The 22979-nt window shown below is 40.1% G+C and overlaps 4 protein-coding genes and 1 long non-coding RNA gene across 6 annotated transcripts; all 5 read left to right on the top strand.

Moving 5' to 3' along the window:
• The first annotated feature begins 2499 nt into the window (after positions 1 to 2499).
• LOC139194965 (cullin-1-like) lies at positions 2500 to 2967 on the top strand. Its single transcript, XM_070820127.1, has one exon. The coding sequence runs from the start codon at positions 2500 to 2502 to the stop codon at positions 2965 to 2967; it is 468 nt and encodes a 155-aa protein (XP_070676228.1).
• A 5401-nt stretch (positions 2968 to 8368) lies between these two features.
• LOC103432983 (cullin-1-like) lies at positions 8369 to 10659 on the top strand. Of its 2 annotated transcripts, none has more exons than XM_029100986.2 (2): positions 8369 to 8699; positions 9416 to 10659. In XM_029100986.2, exon 2 carries the CDS (start codon positions 9446 to 9448, stop codon positions 10403 to 10405), a length of 960 nt encoding a protein of 319 aa, XP_028956819.2. In that variant the 5' UTR covers positions 8369 to 8699; positions 9416 to 9445; the 3' UTR covers positions 10406 to 10659. The 2 variants fall into 2 exon arrangements, with proteins under 2 accessions (XP_028956819.2, XP_017187325.3); XM_017331836.3 differs by having other exon boundaries at positions 8407 to 8699; positions 9372 to 10659.
• A 6290-nt stretch (positions 10660 to 16949) lies between these two features.
• On the top strand, positions 16950 to 18299 carry LOC103433033 (cyclin-dependent kinase F-4-like). Its single transcript, XM_008371258.3, has one exon. The coding sequence runs from the start codon at positions 17155 to 17157 to the stop codon at positions 18091 to 18093; it is 939 nt and encodes a 312-aa protein (XP_008369480.2). The 5' UTR covers positions 16950 to 17154; the 3' UTR covers positions 18094 to 18299.
• A 1264-nt stretch (positions 18300 to 19563) lies between these two features.
• On the top strand, positions 19564 to 20460 carry LOC103419252 (cullin-1-like). The gene is made up of 2 exons (XM_008357371.2): positions 19564 to 19794; positions 19936 to 20460. Exons 1-2 carry the CDS (start codon positions 19564 to 19566, stop codon positions 20458 to 20460), a joined length of 756 nt encoding a protein of 251 aa, XP_008355593.2.
• Positions 20461 to 21227: 767 nt separating this feature from the next.
• Positions 21228 to 22979, top strand: LOC139195136 (uncharacterized). Its single transcript, XR_011579770.1, has 3 exons — positions 21228 to 21698; positions 21791 to 21868; positions 21960 to 22979. It is a non-coding gene; the product is annotated as an uncharacterized lncRNA (long non-coding RNA).

The following is a 22979-nucleotide window of genomic DNA, read 5'->3' on the forward strand; positions in this document are numbered from 1 at the left end:
CTCTCTGCAACTCTCTTTCCCGGAGCACAGACACACCACACCCACACTCCACAGTGACCTCCACCACAGTGGCGCACATGCCGGCGAGCACCATCACCACCTGTGGACCGTTCCTCCTCCCTTTCTCACCTCCCGGCGAGCACCATCAGGCAATGGGAGGCCTTATTTAGGCCATACGAAGCGGAGGATCCATCAAACCCGAACGGGTTTTGGGATCGGAGAAAATGGATTTTTCATTTCCGATGATGGAAGCGTAGATCTTGGGTCTGAGCCTGGATTGTAGAGAGAGATTTGGGCAGCTGCGGTGACGTAACCTCGGCTGCCTTTCCGACGACGGAGCCACGACGATTGTTTCGATAATATCGAATATATCGCAATATTATTGATAATATCGTGACATTTTGACGATAATTAGGGGGATACATGGGAAATATCCGTCTCTCTTTAGTCATTGATTGCAACTGAGCGTCTGAATCCAAATGTAAAAACGGACACGTAGGAGGCGTGTGGGTGATGAAAAAGATGAAACCAGAAAATGGACAATGCAACACAACGCCTCAATTCAAACATAAAAAATAGAACCAAGAAATGGACATTGTATTCAGTATCCAAATCCAAATGTAAAAATAGACACGTAGGAGACGTGTGATTGATGAAAAAAAAAAACGAAACCAAGAAATGGACAATGAAATGCAACATCTGAATCCAAATGTTAAAACGGACACGTAGAAGATGTGTGAGTAATGAAAAAACAAAACTATGAAATGGACACTAGAACATAGCGTTTGAATTCAAAAATAAAAAACAAAACCAGGAAATGGACACTGCATTACAGTCTGAATCCAAATGTAAAAACATACACGTAGGAGGCGTTTGAGTGGTGGAAAAAAACAAAACCAAGAAACGGACACTACAATGGAGCGTCTGAATCCAAATGTAAAAATGGACACACATGAGGCGTGTGGGTGATGAAAAAAACGAAACCTGAAAATGGACACTGCAACACAGCCTCTAAATTCAAATGTAAAAAATAGAACCAAGAAGTGGACATTTCATTCAGTATCATAATCCAAATGTAAAAAATAGACATGTTGGAGACGTGTGATTGATGAAATAAACGAAACCAAGAAATGGACAATTCAATGTAGTATTTGAATCCAAATGTAAAAACAGTCACATAGGAGATGTGTGAGTAATGAAAAAAAAACGAAACTATGAAATGGACACTGGAACGCAATGTCTAAATCCAAAAATAAAAAACAAAACCAAAAAATGAACACCACATTACAGTCTGAATCCAAATGTAAAAACGAACATGTAGCAGGCGTTTGAGTGGTGGAAAAAAAAACAATACCAAGAAACGAACACTGCAACGCAGCGTCTGAATCCAAATATAAAAAACAAAATTAGGAAACAAACACGGTGTTACAGTGTCTAATCGGTATTTTACCTATTCCAAAATATATAAAAAATAAAAAATGTGAAGCGAGTGTCTGTTAAAGTAGGTGCCAGCTGTAGTGGCAAATTTTGTTATTTTTTATTATTTTAAATGCATTTACGTATCACAGTACATGATTGACATATTTATAATTAATATAAATATTGTTGATATTGTAATTGTTTTATTAATTTTATACAAAATCACTCTACTTTACCTTCTATAGCATGAGTCAAATACCACAAATTGTGGATCACAGCTTTCATGCCATAATGATTTTTTGGGCACAGGTTGGGCCGGGCCCAATTTTGAAGGGACCGGACCGGATTTGGGTTTAAAAGAAACGGATCGGGCCAAGACAGGTACAATAAATTCTAATATAAGAACCGGACTTAACCCGATCCGTTTGAAAGGAGCCGGGTCTGCGGTCCTTTTTTGTTCTCTCTTCTTTTTCAGCTCTCTATAATCTTGATCGTTCCAGGAGATGTCGGACCACCACCTTCTCCACAGAGGGTCTTCGACAAAAAGGTCGTCCCTTCCGCTCTCGCCTTCAAGCTCAAATCCTCTGTGTCACCAACGAGATCTCTGATGAATTTAATCACCGAAAATCTTATGTCATCTCGCCGGAGACGGGAAAGAGTAGAGATGATGGAGGCCGAAAGAGGCGTCTCGTTCCCTGTCGTCTTCTCTTACGGCAAGACAGAGACCAATATCGGTGACCTCGTCGTTTACCCAAAGCTTGATTTCCCGTGGTTCCTGTCAGTTCTAAGCCACAAGATCAGAATCTTGTTGGGGCAGCTCACTGTTTTCCTATCCTCACTGGAGACCTGCCAGCAAATCCCCATCATTGGCAAGGTCAACTTCAACACGATTTCCCGCGAAGAACTACTGCTTCCTTGTGGAGCTCAAGCGGTCAAGGCAGTGGAAGAATCACAATTACTAGGTCCATCACCACCAAGACTTCCAAGAAGACGAGTGCTAATTTCTGAGATCTGGACTCATTCGAGTTGGATTGGGTACGTATGGAAAGAAGAGAGCAGTTAGGTAGAATATGGAGCTATATGCAGGCAGGGATCACAAAGCTAAAGAGAATTATACAAGGATTACCGGAGCCTCAGTTCAGCTCGGAAGATTATATGATGCTTTACGCAACTGTCTACAACATGTGTACTCAAAACCCGCCTTATGATTATTCTCAGCAGCTTTATGACAAATATCGGGAGACATTCCAGAACTACATTACTTCGACAGTCTTGCCCTCCCTTAAAGAGAAGCGTGGCGAGTTTATGTTGCAGGAGTTTGTCAAAAGTTGGACAAATCATAAAGTTATGGTTAGATGGCTGTCGCGCTTCTTTCATTATCTTGATCGCTACTTCATCGCTGACAGATCACTCGCGAACCTAGATGAAGTTGGACTTAACAGCTTCCGTGATTTCGTCTATCGAGAGACCAAAGTTGATGCCAGAGTTGCTGTAATTGGTCTTATAAATAAAGAGCGCGAGGGGAGAAAATTGACAGAAACCTACTGAAGAGTGTGATCAATATATTTGTTGAAATTGGCATCGGACAAATGGATGCTTATGAAGAGGACTTCGAAGCGCATATGCTAACGAACACTGGAAAATACTATTCTCGTAAAGCATCAAGTTGGGTTTTGGAGGATCCTAATATGAATTACATGTTGAAGGCCGAGGAATGCTTACGAAGGGAGAGGGCTAGAGTTTCTCATTACCTGCACTCAAGCAGTGAGCAGAAGCTAGTGGAGAAAGTCGAACATGAGCTGCTGGCGGTCTACACAACTCAATTGAAGCATTCAGATTCTGGATCTGGTGCTTTGCTAGAGATGACAATGTGGAGGGTCTGATTCTTTCTATATAGAAATGCTAAGCCGTTGCCAATGTAATAATGTATTTAAGCTGCAACGTTTCTGCAGATCGAATGTTTGTGCAAGAATTTCATCATTTCCTGCGCCAAGTTAATCAAACTATTGCCTATGATTTTTGCTACATAACAGTACAGAAATTCAATGTGGGATTGCGTGGTCTCCTCATTACGTATCCGTCACATCTGATTTTATTCTTGAACAATAACATGGGGTTTGGGATTTGGATGAAAGTTAATTAAGTTATCAAATGCAGAACTAGATTTAATTATGTTATCAAATTGCAAAATGGCTCAAATTACATGGACTAAATGTGTAATTTGCTCTTTGCAGTCAAACAATATCTAAGGATCCATGTAGTCAGGGCAATGTATGTATCTGTTCTCGCGTACAGTGAAGAGCATAAGCGCGAGAAGCATATCTTGTTATACTTAATAAGCACGTTAGTTGACCAAATTTTTAAATCAAAATTGCAAATCAAATGATATGCCACCAATTCGAAATAAGCATATTAATAAACAGATGAATAATAATCCAATCATCAATAACCACATCATTTAGTTTACAAAATTTGATATAAAAAATTGGTCGCTCTAGCATTACCCAATAAATAATGCTAGAGAGACTAAAGGGGTGTATTCAATTGAGATTTTGAAGAATAAATTTGTAGACTATGATATGATGTATTTAATCGGGAATTTGAGAGACTTTAATGGATTTATAAATCCATGGATTTTTATAGAGTTTAATTGATAGAAATTCTATATAAAATTTTAATTTAATTCTCTTGAAATCTCATGGGGAGAGGTGAGATTTGTTGCTACTTAAAAATCACTACAAAATCTCTCTAATTCCCTCTAATTCCTCAACTTTTTCAAATTCTTTCAAATTAATTTCTAATTGATACACCTGGAATGTTATTGTTTAGACCCAAATTTACACCATCGACCCGTGTAATCAAGGCCGTTGAGTAAGCATAGTTCTCAACTGTCGGACAGAAAAGGGAAGATATTTTTGTTAAAGGATAATATTATGGTTTTTATCATAATTATCTTTTAATACGAATTATATGCATCTTCTTAAACCAGATAAATAGGATTCAAATTATATCTCAACGGAGAGACAGGTGGAATAGTTCGATTTAATTTGGATTTGTTAGCAGTGTACCGTGTGGGTTAGAGCAACTCGGCTTGGATTCTTATCACGTGGCATAGTATGGGATTTGCAAGGCTTGGATAATGGTGAGATACAAGACCTAGGTAGGCTGGGTTATGTCAGATGAATTGAATTGATGATGGGATTCGCCTGTGCATGTCGTGGGAAAGGTTGCCTGTTATATAACCCTATATGATTATATACTTACATATATTTATATATATATATATATATATATTTATATATATTTGAGTGATGGCTGCCGTAACCTGCACATGGCAAGAAAATGAGGCCTAGCCTAGCTAGGCTTCCAATTATGATGGAAGGTTAGGTTGTCAGGATTATAGCAAGGTGAGATTTTTGACATGAAGAGCCGTGTAGAACCATCCCAAAAGATTCAGTGATTGGATAGAGATCAGTCAAAGGTGGGATAAAGTGGGATTGGCATGCAGAAGTCTCTATTTTTCGTCAGATTCGCATGTGGTCATGGTTTTATTTCTCAGGATATTCCATCACAAAGACTTTGGGTGCGATTGAGAGGTTTATCATCCAGCCGCGACAAGCAGATATCCAACCTTATAAGTATAAGACTCAGTGCAATGGAAGCTCCCTTCCAATTCAACACACAAACTGCCCTGCGCAAACCCTCACTCTACTCTAAACCTCTCAAACATCTTGAGATTTTTTATTTTCCTTTTTTGCCAACACATCTTCAATTTGGATAAAAAGCAATGTGAACGTAACCGGCGAACATCTTCAGTTTGGATAAACAACACTGTTGCCGTAGAATCAGCTGACCGTGGAGCACCTTCAGTTTGGATAAACAGCAATGCGATAAGGTCGATTGGTTATCTATCCAAGTCTCGGTTGAGGAGGATTTTCGAATCCTTATCGGTAGAGGTCATCTCGTTTGCCTTCTCGACGAAACGAGGTGTTACAAGTTACTATACTCGGTACATTGAATGCCGAGTCGTTTATGATTGGTTATTCGCAAGTAGGTTTTAGAGTTCGGCATTCTGACGGCTGAACCACTTTCACAATCAAGACATACATTTGTTTTGAGTATTTGTGTTCCCTATACTTTGGTGTCGATTCGACGTGCTTATACTTACATGAATATAATCACCATGATTGAATCCGGTGCCGACGATTTGTGAACTTCGTAGAACTAGTAGCTTTGTCTTCGAGCTCTAGAACTTGAAGGCCGAGATGTGTTCCTTCCTCAACCGCAGTCACGAGATCAAGAAGTCAGTCGCGCGCTCAACGCAACATCAACACATTTTACTCCTCGGCCGAGCTCGGTCGACGAGTTAGCACGCCCTGCATACAACCGAAGGACGTAGTTGGCTTACTAATTACTCAGCCTGCACGCCACGTAGGCTTGGTAGTTTTTAGGGTTAACATTTTGGCATGCCCAGTGGGACTCAGTGCTAAAATTACGAAGTTCACATGATATATCAAGATCACAATCAGGATGAGATTCGGCGCCTATTCAAGGAAATTGTTGAGCAACAAAAACTCCTTGGCCGAATCGTTGAAGCAAATGAAGAAAAGCAAAAATCTTTCTCTCAAATGATAAAGGTGAAGGTTCATCACAGCTTACAAGATCAATGGTTAAATGAAGATAGAGCTCGATTTTATGAGTGACTCGATAAGAAAACGTCTTTTGGGTTCAAATCAATTCCATTTGAGGAATGGTTAGATCAAAAGGCCAGGGGGCAATTTTTCGCTTCGACCACAACCAACATTTGGCCTATGAAAATTGTCTGGGCGGCTGAAGAAATACCTAGGCCACCCGTTGTTTTGGCTAACATTAAGAGTGTAGTAGGCCTAGACGAAAAAGTTCAAGTCTCTGAGCCAGAAATTGACTTGGAAAATGGTTTGTTAGAGGAATGTTCCAATGACGAACAAGACCAATTCACGGTTTCAGCTGAACAAACCACGCCAATTGATATGATTATTGGTGATAAAGCCGATATGGAAAAATCTCGTTCAGCTAAGTTGTTTGAGTTAAAAGCCGAAATTGGCAAAATTATTATGCTTGGGGGGCATAATAATTGTTCAACACATTCGGCGGCTGATGATAAAAACAATTTCGTCAAGTTGAACACATTTGCAGATGATCTTTTATTCGGCTTCGGAAAATCTCAAAGTGAAAATTTTGATGTAAAAAGATCTCGGCTTGGAATAAAGCATTGTTGGCCTCCTCCTGATTATGGTTCGACCATTTTTATTTTCGTCTGCTAAAAAAAAAAAAATATATATATATATATAATGAATAAATTATTTTCTTAAACATACGGCTATGCAAGCCGATGTAAAGAAAATAGGGGGGCAGACACTGTTATTTGTTGTGTGCATTGTGCTTTCAATGGTGCCATACAAATGAAAATCTGACATATATGAGCTTTGGTCGAAGTTGGTGTAAATCAAATTTGGTGGTCTACATCACCCAAGGCAGTAGGAGGGCCAAAAATGTGGGAGTTCCTGCTTAAGCGATTTGTCTAGAAACAGTCGAGTGCAACGGATAAGGTTAAAATCCTCAGTCATTACTCGGCTTCCCAAAATTTTCGACTATTCCTCATTAGCAAGTTAGCAGTTCTTGTACTCGACCATAACTTTCCTCGACCTCAGCCAAAATGAATTTTCTCGACCTGAAAGGCTGAGCTCCCAAGATTATTACTTCTTTGATCATAGCTTTGGTCATCAAGTCGTTGCGGTAGCTTTCTCATAGATGGTACCCATCAAATGCTAATAAATAGAATGCATGTGCATGAAAGGGACAAAGTGGTTTTCATAGATGGTTGCAAACTTTGTCAATAAAGTGGTTTTCCCACTTTCTTTTGATCAAAGTGGGGGATTGGAGGGCTATCAATATATATATATATATATATATATATATATCTAAGAGTCAGCCAAAAGGTTTTATACTGGAAGTTGGGTTGTCAAATCCAAGATTCAGGATATTTGATAAGCTTCGGCCTTGGATCAATATATATATACATAGGCAGGCCGAGCTGCCAAGAAAAATTCTTCTCGACCTCAGTTTAGTTTTTCTCAGCCTGAACTCCTCTTTCTTCCTCACTTGGAAGCACCCATCGCCACTGTAATCCCACATCTTACACAACCCAGCAACCCTTTCCGGCTCTCTCCCACCCCAACGTCCCCAGCTGCAAATTCCTCTTACTGTTGGATAAAGTCCCAATTTGAAGGAGCTAAGAAAATATCAAAGAAAAAACGGCAAGACTCAAAAATAAGAATTACAAAAGTAAACAAGGAATTTAATTGGGCTGAAGAAGACCGAAAAGATGCAGGGGGTGGTGGTGGGTGCACCCAAGTGAGGGAGATAGGAGTTGAGGGCAAAGAGAGGAAGGGGAAGGGAGAGAGAGACATGTAACTAATCCGACTGTTGGATATGCATCAACGGATGAGATTAATTCGTCAAGAGGATCCCCACGGGACTGATCCGAAGTGGATCTGAGTCCGAAAGAAAGCTATAGCATGCACAACTTGGTTGCACTTTCGATTGGTGAACTTAAATGAAACTGATAGGAGTCATTGGGCAGGGTGCCTAATGTCATGCACAATACTATCAAGCATAGCATCGTGTATGACATTAGATTAAGTTGATAATGTTAACAATGACGTTTATTTTACTAACTTGAAGGTTTGTGACATTCTTAATTTGACTAGAGCATGAGGTGATAATGAATCATTCACTACTTTAAGTTATCCGTCATTCAAATTTTCTGCTTAATTACAAACCAACGCTACTAAACGTTACCAGGTATTGTTAAAACTAAGTAATCATTCGTGAAAGCCGGCCCCAATACAAACACATACAAACAATAGGGACTTAACTGAAACAAACAAAAAACTCCGAGGACTTGAAGGTAACAATGAAAACTACTCGAACCACATTCAAATCCTTATTTCTCTGTAGTATATACAAATGGGGTTTGGGGTTTTCTCTCCTCTAGCTCTTAGCTCTACCTCTCATGGCTTCTGAAAATCTGCTTGCTATCAAATGAGCTTGTGGAAAAGTACTCTCCTTTTGCTGCATTGGGATCCTCTTCGCAGATCTCTCGTCACTTGCTTTCCAATTATTTCTTTCAAATTACTTTGATCGGAGAAAAGATTGTTCCCAAATTCACAAGGACCAAAGTAGATTGCAGGCGAAAGCAGAAAAGCAAACCAGAATTTTCACCGGCGAATAAGTTAAGGGTAAATTCCTTCTTCCTTCTGTGCTGCTTGTTCATAATTTCTGTTCATTTACTTTTTTTAATTTTCAGTTATTTTCCGCTTTTAATTATTTAGGAATAAGCATAGGATTATCCAATTGCTAGGCATACACATATTTTTTTTTTCATAAAAGGATCAATGCATAATATGAAGAATGAAAAACTCGAAAACCGTCGTGGTTAAAGTGTAATGAGGAGTATAGTTGAGAATCTGCAGGGATACAGATGCCGATTTCTGTATAAAAAAAATAAAATAAAATAAAATCTTTCCAAATGTGCATCATATTTTTCAGTCATTGCTACTGGCACTGAGTTTAGTGCAATACCCTTCTGAGTCTTTCCTCGTAAAGTCAACATCATAGCCCGTTACATTCTGTATATGTCGAAAATGGAAATCGAGGAGAGCTTTCAGTTGGGTTCTGTTGTATATATGCTGTTTTTATTTTATGCTCATTATGCTTCCCCTGGCTTGGTGCTCTTCGTGCTTTATTTTATTTTAATGTGTCCCTCGTATCATCAAGGTTACGGGAAAAAGGAATGTTAATATGGATTCAGAGTTGATTAGTTTAACATGTTAGCTTGTGGTGGTTATGAATTTGATGAAAGGAGAAGAATCTGATACAACTTCCAAATTGTAAATGTTTAATCACTCAAGGTATCTAGCTTGATAGAAAATATCGTGGGTGTTTTATTTACTAGTTGGAGGATTTTAAATTTCTGGCAACAACAATGGGTTACCAAGTTATCGAGTGGGATCAAGGATGGGACCACGTACAGCAGGGGATCGCAAAGATGAACAGGATTATACAAGGATCATCAGAACCTCAGTTCACCTCAGAAGAATATATGAGCCTTTACACAACTATCTATAACATGTCTATTCAACAGCCTCCTCATAATTATTCTCAGCAGCTCTATGAAAAGTATCAGGAGACAATTGAGGAATACATTTCTTCAACAGTGCTGCCGCCCCTAATGGAGAAGCATGATGAGTTTATGTTGCAGGAGTACGTCAAAAATTGGGTAAATTATAAAGTTATGTTTAGGTGGCTCTCACACTTATTTTGTTTTTTTTATGACCGTGGCATCACTCGGAATCAGTCATCACTTCCTGGGCCGAATGAAGTTGTACTTAACTGCTTCCGTAATTTGGTTTATCCGAAGGTAAATGCTAATGTGAGATATTATGTACTTGGACTTATGCATAAAGAACGCGAGGGAGAGAAAATTGACAGAGCACTACTGAAGAATGTGATAAATATATATGTTGAAATTGAAATGGGAGAATTGGATGCGTATGAAAAGGACTTCGAAGAATACATGCTCATTGATACTCGCAAGTACTATTTGCATAAAGCATCAAGTTGGATTTTGGAGTACTCGTACACGGATTACATGTTGAAGGCAGAGGAATGCTTGAGAAGGGAGAGGGATAGAGTTTCTTGTTACCTGCTTCCGAGCAGTCAGAAGAAGCTAATGGAGACAGTGAAACATTGCTTGGTGGTGGTTCATGGAAGTCAATTGATTCAGAAGAAGCATTCTGTATCTGGATGTACTTTGCTCACGGTTGAAAATCTGGAGGAGCTTTCTAGGAAATTTATTGCTAATTTGGCATTGGAACAGCGAGTCTCTGCTGAAGGTTTGCCCTTTGTTCGACAGGCAGAAGATGTAGCAATGATTGAGGATTGAGGGGAGTCGCACTGCAACAATTGACCTGTAGAAAAATGGTAAAAAATGTTTGGTTATTAGGGGTTTTACTTTCGGATATGCTGCAAACTGTGCGCTGCTTGTTTTGAGATCCTTTGACCCACCCTCTGATATGTCATATAACTAACTACCTTGGTGCCAAGTATGTTTTGTAATTGTTGTCACTGTAGCATTAAAATGGATGTTTGGAAAACAATGGAAAACGTGGTTGATAAAATCGCTGCCGTTATGTCTTAGCTTGGCGTACTTGTGTTCAAGCATCAAATTGTAGTTTCAATGCAGCGTTTGAATCCAAATGTTAAAAAACAGAATCAAGAAATAGAAGTTGCATTACAGTGTCTAATCGGTATTGACCTAAGTGGCAGATTTTGAAAGTTTTTATTATTTTAAATGGCATTTGAGTATCATAATACATGATTGACATGTTTATAATTAAATAAATATTGTTGATATGCTGTTGATATTGTAATATTTTATTGATTTTATACAAAATCATTCTTAAAAATATTCTCTATATATTCTATTTGATCGTATTAAACTTAACCCTATTATATGAAGGTTTAGTAAAAGAACATGTGTCGATTAATTAGATAGGACACATGAAAATCGACCATAGAAGATTTGAACTTGACTATTAAAGGTGAACGAGTAAAAAAAAAAAAATTTGACAAGTGATAGCGTTAGTAAGTTAAATTGTTAGTTGTTAAAGAAAAGATGATCGGTGAAAATAGAATCTGCATTGGAGTGTATATACACTTGTTTTCTGCCACTGCAGCGAAACGCGATCTGCGAATTAGTAGACAAATTGTCTTCAAGGCAAATGAGCATCTAACCTTATGAGACCTGCATATTAAAAAAATTGATGAAACGGGATTTGACACCCCAGTTACTTGCTGATGGGCATCCTGCTTCTTACCTTCAAATCCTAGTCAGACGTAACCCTTCGGTTACAGCACTTTGACGACGTAACCCTTCGGTTACAGCACTTTGACACCCCCACTTAGTTGATGCTCTAAATAAGCCTAAAGTTGCGTAATTAATTAGAAGAATTAGGTCACTTAGTATTTCAGTTTAGTAGTATTCCTCTTCATTTGTAAGTGAGAAGTCAATAGCCTACGGTTTAGTGGTATTGCTAACCCATTATGAAGCTAAGCTTACATCTCTCTCATTTAGTGTAGATAGTCAAAAAAAAAAAAAAAAAAAAGTGAGAGGTTTCAAGTTCAAGTCTCTTCAAAGGCAAATTTGAACCAAATTGTTGCTAACTCGTTGTGGGCTAAACTCACCCCCTTCCTCTTAGTATAGATAATATCGTTTGTTAAAAAAAATTAAAATATGTGAGATAAATCTTCGTTGTTATGAGGGGGTTGGTTTTGTTTTTGAGAGATTATACTCACACACCCCAAATTACTTCTCTCACCCCTTTTTAATTTTTTAATATTTTTCTATCAAGTGTTAGTGGTGTGTAGAAAATATTAAAAAATTAAAATGGTATGGAAGAAGTAATTTATGATGTGTGAATATAATCTTTCGGATTTTTTTCCTCTCCTTTTTAGTTTAACGACTTCCTTTTTCACTTCATAGCTTCACACAACCGCGTTTAATATCTGGACCGTTGACAGCTATTGACCCAAGTGAAAACGCGTTTTACAAAATCCTGACCGTTGGAAATCCTAACAACTTCCTTTTTCACTTCATAGCTTCACACAACCGCGTTTAATATCTGGACCGTTGACAGCTATTGACCCAAGTGAAAACGCGTTTTACAAAATCCTGACCGTTGGAAATCCTAACCTTGTACCCAAGGTAAAGCCAATTGACGAAAACGCCCCTTCCTTCCTAGAGCGGTTGGGAAGTCGACTCCGTGAAGTAACAAGTAGCAACTGGGAGAGTGGGATTGCTTGCGTTGCACGAATTCAATTACAAATCCAATTAAACCAACTGAGTTGCAATCCAATTACAAAGCCCTTTCCTTTTTCAGTCGGGAGATAGTGGAATGAATGAATGAAGCTATAAATTGGAACCCTAATTTCCACACTTTCCATAATTTCCCGAATCTCAAAACCGCAATTGCCAACTGTTAGAATTATTAGGTTTGTTGAATGTAGTGGTTCTATCCACTACGTCAGCTTAGTTTTTGTTCGGGATAGCAGTTATAACTGCATGACTAAATAAACCCTAGAATGTAGGGATCAGTTGAAGTTGTTTTATTTCAGAGTTAGTCATACACCACGTTTAGGTTTGTGTTTAACGTGGGTTGCATGCTTATCTTTCTGTTATGTAAGGCTTATATAAAGCCGGTTTTCTTGATTAATGACTATGTGAATTTCCTCCCAGTTTACAGAGATCTTTTTCAATAAACACTTGGTTCTAACATTTGGTATCAGAGCCCCACCCTGGGGCTCTTGATCGAAGCTTGAGAGATAGCAATCTTTTGAGTGAAGAGGTACGAGAATATGGCAGGCGACGGAAGTGGTTTTGTGTAAGCATCCATTCCAAAACTGGATGGGCATTATGACCACTGGGCGATGCTTATGGAAAATTTCCTACGTTCAAAGGAATACTGGAGTATTGTGGAGCATGGAATCCCTGCAGCAGCAGAAGCAGCCTCACCCTCGGAGGGGCAACGGAAAGTGCTCGAAGATCAAAAGTTGAAAGATCTAAAGGCCAAGAACTACCTGTTTCAGGCAATTGATCGGGGTGTTTTGGAAACGATCTTGAATGAGGATACGGCTAAGGAGATTTGGGATTCGTTGAAACAGAAGTATCAAGGGACTGCTCGAGTCAAGCGAGCACAGTTGCAAGCACTTCGAAAGGAGTTTGAGATGCTTCACATGAAGACAGGAGAAACTGTGAATGAGTTTTTTGGTCGAACTCTGACCATAGCCAACAAGAGAAGGATCAATGGCGACAAATTGACGGATGTAGAAGTCATTGAGAAGATCTTGAGATCGATGACTCCTAAATATGACTATGTGGTTTGTTCAATTGAGGAATCCAAAGATCTAGATATTCTCTCAATTGATGAACTGCAAAGTAGTTTGCTAGTGCATGAGCAGCGGATGATTGGACACATTGTGGAGGAGCAAGCACTAAAGGTGACCTATGAAGAGAATTCTGGAGGAAGAGGACGTGGTCGAGGAAGCTTCCGTGGAAGAGGTAGAGGAAGAGGTCGGCAAAATTTTGACAAATCAGCAATTGAGTGCTATAATTGTCATGAATTAGGGCACTATCAGTATGAGTGTCCTAAGAAAGACAAGGAAACAAAGGTCAACTATGCAGAGGCTGGTGAAGAGATGTTGCTAATGGCGTACGTAGATACTCAAGAGATCAAAGAAGATATTTGGTTCCTGGACTCGGGTTGCAGCAATCATATGTGTGGTAAGAGGGAGTTATTCTCTGATTTTGATGGAAGTTTTAGAGAAACTGTGAAACTAGGGAACAACACTAGTATGGCTGTTTTGGGAAAAGGAAACATTCGACTACAAGTGAGTGGATTGATTCAGGTGATCACGGGAGTCTTCTATGTGCCTGCTTTAAAGAACAATCTTCTAAGTATTGGTCAGCTTCAAGAGAAAGGTCTTGCTATTCTCATTCAACACGGGAGATGCAAGATCTTTCATCCTAAAAGGGGACTGATCATAGAGACGGTTATGGCTGCAAACCGCATGTTCACTCTTGTTGCCCAATATCAATCCAATGTCCAGGAATGTTTCAATGCCCTCACGGATGATCCGATTCAGTTGTGGCATTGCAGATATGGGCATTTGAGTCTTGGTGGCTTAAAGACTCTACAACAGAAGCAGATGGTGAGTGGATTACCTCAGATAAATGACTCTTCAAGAATATGCGAGATTTGCTTGGTAGGCAAGCAATCGAGAGATTCCTTTTCCAAAAATGAGTACTTGAAGGGCTTGTCAAATTCTACAACTCATTCATGCAGATATATGTGGACCGATAAAGCCTACCTCCAATAGCAAGAAGAGGTATTTACTCACCTTCATTGATGATTTTAGTCGTAAGACTTGGATCTATTTTTTAACTGAAAAGTCAGAAGCTTTTCGAGTTTTTAAAGCTTTCAAAAGTCTTGTGGAGAATGAAACTGATGCAAGTATTAAAAGATTGCGGACGGATCGTGGAGGAGAGTTTACATCTCACGAGTTTGTTGAGTTTTGTGTTGAGAATGGGATCCAACGACAACTGACAGCAGCTTACACCCCGCAGCAGAACGGAGTAGCTGAACGTAAGAATCGGACCATCATGAACATGGTTCGAAGCTTATTAACCGAGAAGAAGATGCCAAAGACTTTTTGGCCTGAAGCAGCAAACTGGACAGTTCATGTGCTCAACAGGAGTCCCACACTTGCAGTAAAAAACAAAACACCCGAGGAAGCGTGGAGTGGTACGATACCGTCAGTGAGTTACTTCAGGGTTTTTGGGTGCATTTCATACATACATATTCCAGACAATAAGAGGACCAAGCTGGATGACAAAAGTATGAAATGTGTGCTACTTGGAGTTAGCGAATGATCAAAGGCCTATCGGCTATTTGATCCAGTTTCGCAGAGGATCGTAATCAGCCGTGATGTTAGATTTGATGAGAATAGCAGCTGGGAATGGGATGAGCATCATCATGAAGCTGTCATAGCAGATCTGGAATGGGATGAAAGTGATGAAGATAAAGAAGTTGAAGCTGATGAAGTTGATAATCAGGGAGAAGATGAAGATGGATTCGATGGAAATGAAAATAACACAAGCAACAATAGTGGATCATACGGAGTCTCAGAAGCAAGTTCATCCAGTCCAGAAGAAAGAAGACCTAGGGCTCCGCCGGTGTGGATGAGAGATTATGTAACGGGAGAAGGATTATCTGAAGAAGAAGACATGGTGCACTTGGCTCTTTTAGCAAACAGCGATCCAACCAGCTACAATGAAGCTGCAAAAAGTGGTAAATGGAGGAAAGCTATGGATGTCGAGATAGCAGCTATTGAGAGGAACAACACTTGGGAATTGACAGATTTACCTCAAGGTGGGAAGATGATCGGAGTCAAATGGGTTTACAAGACTAAACTGAATGAGAATGGAGAGGTGGACAAGTACAAAGCTCGGCTTGTGGCTAAAGGGTATGCTCAAGAATATGGGGTTGATTATGCTGAAGTGTTTGCTCCTGTGGCTCGGTTGGATACCATTCGAGTTGTCATTGCACTTGCTGCGCAAAGGGAATGGACGATTCATCAACTGGACGTGAAAAATGCCTTCCTACATGGAGATATCAGTGAAGAAGTGTTTGTAGAACAACCACCTGGGTATGTGCAGAGAGGAAAGGAGCATAAAGTTTACAAATTAAGGAAAGCTCTATATGGACTTAAACAAGCCCCTCGTGCTTAGTATAGTCGTAATAGAAGCTTATTTCTTGAAGGAAGGGTTTGTGAAGTGTCCCTATGAACACACTTTGTTCATTAAAACTGGAGAAGGAGGTACCAAGCTAACGAAGGATGTGACGGGTGAGAAGGTCGACAATACCTTCTACAAACAGATCGTGGGGAGCCTCATGTATCTCACAGCCACTCGGCCTGACACTATGTTTGTAGTAAGCCTAATTAGCAGGTTTATGGAGAGTCCAACCGAGATGCATTTGGCAGCGGCAAAAAGGGTTCTGAGGTATTTAAAAGGCACGATCAGCCTTGGAATTCTTTACAAAAAGGGAGAACATGTTGAGCTCAGAGGCTATTCAGATAGTGATTATGCAGGTGACTTAGATGACAGAAAGAGCACATCGGGGTATTTGTTTATGCTAAGCTCAGGAGCTGTGTGTTGGTCTTCCAAGAAGCAACCTGTGGTCACGTTATCAACAACTGAAGCCGAATTCATAGCAGCAGCTTCATGTGCCTGTCAGGCAACCTGGTTGAGAAGAATAATGAAGGAATTAGGTCAAACTCAGCAAGACTCCACAACGATTTTTTGTGACAACAGCTCAGCAATAAAGCTCTCCAGGAATCCTGTAATGCATGGTCGAAGCAAACACATAGATGTACGTTTCCACTTTCTTCGTGAGCTGACTAAGGATGAAATTGTGAATTTGGTTCATTGCAACACTCAAGAACAAGTAGCAGACATATTAACCAAGCCTTTGAAGACTGATGCTTTTCTGAAGATGCGTGAGCTTATGGGAGTGTGTCTGGAACCAGGAGTAAACTGAATACTTAGTAATCAGTTTAAGGGAGGATGTTAGAATTATTAGGTTTGTTGAATGTAGTGGTTCTATCCACTACGTCAGCTTAGTTTTTGTTCGGGATAGCAGTTATAACTGCATGACTAAATAAACCCTAGAATGTAGGGATCAGTTGAAGTTGTTTTATTTCAGAGTTAGTCATACACCACGTTTAGGTTTGTGTTTAACGTGGGTTGCATGCTTATCTTTCTGTTATGTAAGGCTTATATAAAGCCGGTTTTCTTGATTAATGACTATGTGAATTTCCTCCCAGTTTACAGAGATCTTTTTCAATAAACACTTGGTTCTAACACTTGCTTCTCTCTCTCCCGTTATTTCAAAAGCTCTCAACTTTCAAATCTTCTGTTCTCAGAGATCCGGAACCCTAATCAGTGTTCAATTGTTCATACGTTCTAGGGTTTTCCTCAGAGATCGCAACTAGTTCCTTGGCGTTGAGGGGTTTAGTTTAGCTTCATTAACTATTGGAGGGTTGGTTCGGCTCCTTACGAGTTACGACCGGATCATGGACAAGTTTTGGATTACTAAGCAACTAGGCGGTGGTTCTTTCGGAACGGTATTTGAGGCGCAGCACCGACCGACGGGTGAAGTCGTTGCAGTCAAGTATCTGAGGGAGACATTCAGTTCCTTTGAGCAGTGCTTAAGCCTACCGGAAGTTCAGTCCCTTTCCAAGCTCAGGCACCCCAACATTGTCCAGTTGAAGGATGTCATCTTCGAAAACGATTCTGCATTCCTTGTCTTTGAGTATATGCAGAGCAGTCTGCTTGATCTTATGATGAAAAGGCGAACCAAATTCACCGAGGAAGAAGTTAGAAGCATCTGCTTTCAGAAGTTTCAGGGCCTGGCTTATATGCACAGAAACGGCTATTTCCACCGTGATTTGAAGCCCGCTAATGTGTTGGTTAAGGATGGTGCGCGTGTGGTCAAGATTGCAGATTTGGGTTCGGCTAAGGAGATTGATTCACCTCCTCCCTATACAGACTACGTCACTACTCGTCCGTATCGTGCTCCTGAGGTGTTTCTTCGGTCAGGCTTGTATGGTCCTAAGGTCGATATGTGGGCAATGGTTGCCATCATAGCGGAGCTGTTTTCATTCTGGCCTCTATTTCCCGGTGAAAGTGCTGATGATCAGATGTTCAAGATTTGCAGTGTTATAGGCAGTCCCACTTGGGAGTCATGGCCAGAGGGACAGCTTCTTGCCCAAAACTTGAACTATCAGTTTCCAAAAATTGGCGGGGTTGGTCTATCTGCGATGATTCCTTCTGCAAGCAGATCTGCCATCCAGCTGATTTCTTCCCTTTGTTCTTGGGACCCTTCCGCGAGGCCTACTGCTGCTGAGGCACTACGGCATCCTTTCTTCGTTGGCAACTACAAGATTCCACGAGCCATCCCTTTGAGACAAAGCAATATCCTGCCTGCATCAAACTCTCTTATTTTCGCCTAGATTTGACACGAATAATGTGGGTAGTTAACTGCATTTGATTCATTAGCTTTCAAAAACTAGATACAAATTTTATTTTAACGAGTGTAGTTTATTTGAATGCTCAACGTAGAGTGGCAGCAGGCCAACTACATGTAATGTATGTATGTATGATACAGTTTAGTAAGCTCTCATTAATCTGCGATATATACCTACAAATTTCATTTCAACTGAGTCCCATTGTTTTGTTTGGTTCACATTTCAGTGTTCGAAACATAATCAGACATCGACACTTAGTAAGTAAATGAACAAATTACTTGCAGGCTAATTTGCGAGGAAAAAGGAAACTCAGATAACATAACGCAAGGCTTTAATTTACAACTCAAGGCATCCAACAACGAAGTAGAGTATGATGCCTTATTAACAGGACTCTGAATGGCACAAGATCTGGCAGTCAAGAGGCTCGCAATCCATTCCGATTCTCAGCTCATCACTAGCCAGACTACCAGGGAGTATGCAACAAAGCATCTAAGGATGACATTATACCTCGAGAAGGTACGAAAGCAACTTGAGGCGTTTCAGACTTAGACCCTCACATAGGTGCCATAGGTAAATAACGCTCATGCAAACACCATGACAGCCTTCAACTCTACTTTGGACTACCAATTCAGATGCTCCATCCCGATCGAGTATTTGGGAAAGCCGAGTATAGAAGAAGAACCAACAGCTGAGGGGTTACAAGTTAGTACAATCCCAAGTTGGCAAGATCCTATCATCTACTACCTAGTCAATAGGACACTTATTGTAGAAAGATTAAAAGCTAGGAAGCTACAAATAAAGGTGACATGCTACTATATGTGGAACGACATTCTCGTCTGAAGGTCCTTTTCAGGCCCACATCATTCGTTGCAAAGTGCCTCCTGATGACTTAAAAGTTTTGAGCTCGATCCACAAAGGAGTTTGCGAAAACCACTAAGGAGGCCGATCCTTAGCACATAAGGTCTTCAACGCCGGCTACTACTAGTCTACCGTGCATTAAGACGCTAAGGAATTGTTCAAAAGTACAACAGATATCAACGCTCAAGCCTGTACCCTTACTACTTGCCAGCGAGCTCCACCCGCAGACAAGCCTATGGCCATTTATGCAGTGGGAAATCAACCTAGTAGGGCCCAAGCTGCCTGATACTAGGGGCAAAGCATAATGATTGTGGCTACCAACTACTTCACCAAGTGGGTAGAAGCTGAGCTCATGACCACCACTACTCAATTAGACATAGAGTGCTTCAACCATAATCTATCATCACTGACAATTGCCTGTAATTCGTGGGCAAAGACTTGGCGAAGTTGTTCTAGAAATATGGCATCAAGCAGAATATATCTACGCTTAGATATCCCCAAAGCAATGGGCAGGCGAAGGCATCCAACAAGACAATGGGTTACTAAGTTATCGAGTGGGATCAAGGATGGGACCACGTACAGCAGGGGATCGTAAAGATGAACAGGATTATACAAGGATCATCAGAACCTCAGTTCACCTCAGAAGAATATATGAGCCTTTACACAACTCTCTATAACATGTCTATTCAACAACCTCCTCATAATTATTCTCAGCAGCTCTATGAAAAGTATCAGGAGACAATTGAGGAATACATTTCTTCAACAGTGCTGCCGCCCCTAATGGAGAAGCAGGATGAGTTTATGTTGCAGGAGTACGTCAAAAATTGGGTAAATTATAAAGTTATGTTTAGGTGGCTCTCACACTTCTTTTGTTTTTTTTATGACCGTGGCATCACTCGGAATCAGACATCACTTCCTGGGCCGAATGAAGTTGTACTTAACTGCTTCTGTAATTTGGTTTATCTGAAGGTAAATGCTAATGTGAGATATTATGTACTTGGACTTATGCATAAAGAACGTGAGGGAGAGAAAATTGACAGAGCACTACTAAAGAATGTGATAAATATATATGTTGAAATTGAAATGGGAGAATTGGATGCGTATGAAAAGGACTTCGAAGAATACATGCTCATTGATACTCGCAAGTACTATTTGCATAAAGCATCAAGTTGGATTTTGGAGTACTCGTACACGGATTACATGTTGAAGGTAGAGGCATGCTTGAGAAGGGAGAGGGATAGAGTTTCTTGTTACCTGCTTCCGAGCAGTCAGAAGAAGCTAATGGAGACAGTGAAACATTGCTTGGTGGTTGTTCATGGAAGTCAATTGATTCAGAAGAAGCATTCTGTATCTGGATGTACTTTGCTCACGGTTGAAAATCTGGAGGAGCTTTCTAGGAAATTTATTGCTAATTTGGCATTGGAACAGCGAGTCTCTGCTAAAGGTTCACCATTTATTCGACAGGCAGAAGATGTAGCAATGATTGAGGATTGAGGGGAGTCCTACTGCAACAATTGACCTGTAGAAAAATGGTAAAAAATGTTTGGTTATTAGGGGTTTTACTGTCGAATATGCTGCAAATTTTGCGGTGCTTGTTTTGAGATCCTTTGATCCACCCTCTGATATGTCATATAACTAACTACCTTGGTGCCAAGTATGTTTTGTAATTGTTGTCGCTGTGGCATTAAAATGGATGTTTGGAAAACAATGGAAAACGTGGTTGATAAAATCGTTGTCGTTATGTCTTAGCTTTGCGTACTTGTGTTCAAGCATCAAATTGTAGTTTCAATGCAGCGTTTGAATCCAAATGTTAAAAAACAGAATCAAGAAATAGAAGTTGCGTTACAGTGTCTGATCGGTATTGACCTAAGTTGTAACAGCCTGTCCCTAAAAATGATGATTTTATAATTTTAATAGTTGAGTTATGAAGATGCCCTTCGAGGCAAAGTGTTGACTTGTGTTGACTACCGCGTCGTGTCATGTGAGACTCATTTTCTTGGCGTATTCTCATGTTACTAGTCGCTACGGACGTGTGGGCGCAAACAGGATGGGATTTGGAGCTATAACGAAAGAGTTATTAATATTTAAAGTTAAAAATATTTTAGTAAATTAATTAATTTCAAATTTTGTTGAGGGGAAAATCTGGAATGCCACGTGGGTGGCCCAGATTAAAGGAAATGAGGAATGGATGGTGGAGATGTAAAGGAAAGAAGATAAAAGAAAAAATGAGAGGAAGTGTGTGACTAATAGGGAGAGGAGAGAGTTAGGATGACCCAATCAAAAACAAAGGAAAGGAGGAAAAAAGGAGGGAAGAGAGGAGCGGGGGATTCGTTGACCCGGTTCCATTTTTCGACCCGACCCGGTCCTTTTCATCTTCTCCGGGGGTTTTTCGTCGGTTTTTCCGGCGAACCACGTTATCTAACCCTCTGGAAAATGTTCCACGACCTTCCCTCTACCCATTACAACCCAAAATTGTAGAAATTTAACCATGAAGGTATGAAAACCGCACCAGTGGGTGCGGGAAACCTTTACTGTCGATTCTCCTATTATTGAAACGATTTTCACCAATTACCACCACCTATAGCATCCTCATGAGGTCTTGAATAAAGCCCAAACAAGTTTTGGGGCGTCGGAGTTCGTTCGATGTCGAATGGAGCACACCCAAATTCAAGGGTTTCGTACGGTTCGTGGTGATTTGAGGTGTTTCTCGACCCAATTGGCCTTCGTAGCAGGTACAAAACAATTCCCCATGTTTTGTAGATGAATCCTCATGTTTGGATCATTTAATTTGGTGGAGAAATGAGATAGCTATAACGATTTTAAGGTTGCCAAGTTTCCGGTGACCTCAGCCACTTTCGGGGCGTTTTCCGGCTAAACTACGGCGAGTTAGCCATCATGTAAGGTACCAATCTCTTCGTCTCATCGCGAACTATGATTTCCGTTTTGAATCACCTATTTTCGTTAAGTATTGACAAAGTTATCGACATTGAAAGGTAGCCCAGAAATTCCGGCCAGTTACTAGTTTTCCCTCGGACAATCATCTTTCAGACCATTGTCCGACCACCTCCGGCCACCATTTGGAATCCAAGCTGGTATAAATTTGTTCTACATTTCTCTAGCTTCGATTTGGTATATTATGGGATGAATTTGGTTGAAAAACAAGTGAGATATGGAGTTCCAAAGATCGCCCAGGAAATCTGCAAAATCTGTAGAATCCGGCAAAGTTCCACTAAGGTCCATCACTTGATTATGAGAGTAATCGACGATCCGACCGTTGGATCGTCACCAAAATTTAATACATTATATTACCTAATATTTGAGAACCATAGAAACTTACAGATAGGGAATCTGAAGTACGGATCTTCCCGAATTGGATTTGTAAGTTTATAAAATAAATGTTAACTGCCACTTAGTTTTGGGCAATTGGCGGAGATCCGACCGTTGGATCGTAATGAAATTTTAGTATGTTATTCTAGAAGCATAATGTGGATCTTTGGAAGTTGCGGATTGTAAATCTAACGTGCGAATCTTCTGGATCGAGTTATACAGAGTTGTGGACCCAACCATCGATCTTCCATCGACGATTGACTCTTGGTCAATGGGTCTCAAATTATTCTTGAAGGTCCTTGAGGATATTTTTTTATGTAAATTATGTATTTTACTGGTAAGAACTCTAAGTCATGATTTGATACTTGGCCACAGGCGACGATAGTTCGTAATGTCTCGATATTTGTGCAAGAGAGTTGTAGCGCGGACCTAAGGTGAGTAGGTCTTTTCTCTTCTATAGTATATATCTATATATATAAGATTGACATCTCCTTAAACGTTTATAAATTGAATATTTCATATAATTACTGTCAATACTTTGAAGTACTAATGTGAACTACGAATGACTTGATCCCTGTTTAGGGTACGTAGGTAGTCTAACGAGACGTTAGATGCAGCCATACAATAAGTGAGATTAAATAATCGAGACAAAAGCTTTGTTTGGGAAAATGAGCAATGTGAAGGAA

Source organism: Malus domestica, chromosome 04, assembly GCF_042453785.1.
Source record: "Malus domestica chromosome 04, GDT2T_hap1".
NCBI lineage: Eukaryota > Viridiplantae > Streptophyta > Magnoliopsida > Rosales > Rosaceae > Malus > Malus domestica.

Excerpts from the sequence above, each read along its gene's own strand:
- LOC139194965 (XM_070820127.1), top strand. The coding sequence starts at position 2,500 with ATGCAGGCAGGGATCACAAAGCTAAAGAGAATTATACAAGGATTACCG.
- LOC103432983 (XM_029100986.2), top strand. The coding sequence starts at position 9,446 with ATGGGTTACCAAGTTATCGAGTGGGATCAAGGATGGGACCACGTACAG.
- LOC103433033 (XM_008371258.3), top strand. The coding sequence starts at position 17,155 with ATGGACAAGTTTTGGATTACTAAGCAACTAGGCGGTGGTTCTTTCGGA.
- LOC103419252 (XM_008357371.2), top strand. The coding sequence starts at position 19,564 with ATGAACAGGATTATACAAGGATCATCAGAACCTCAGTTCACCTCAGAA. Across the intron at positions 19,795-19,935 it reads AGGAGTACGTCAAAAATTGG|GTAAATGCTAATGTGAGATA; the intron begins GTAAATTATAAA and ends GTTTATCTGAAG.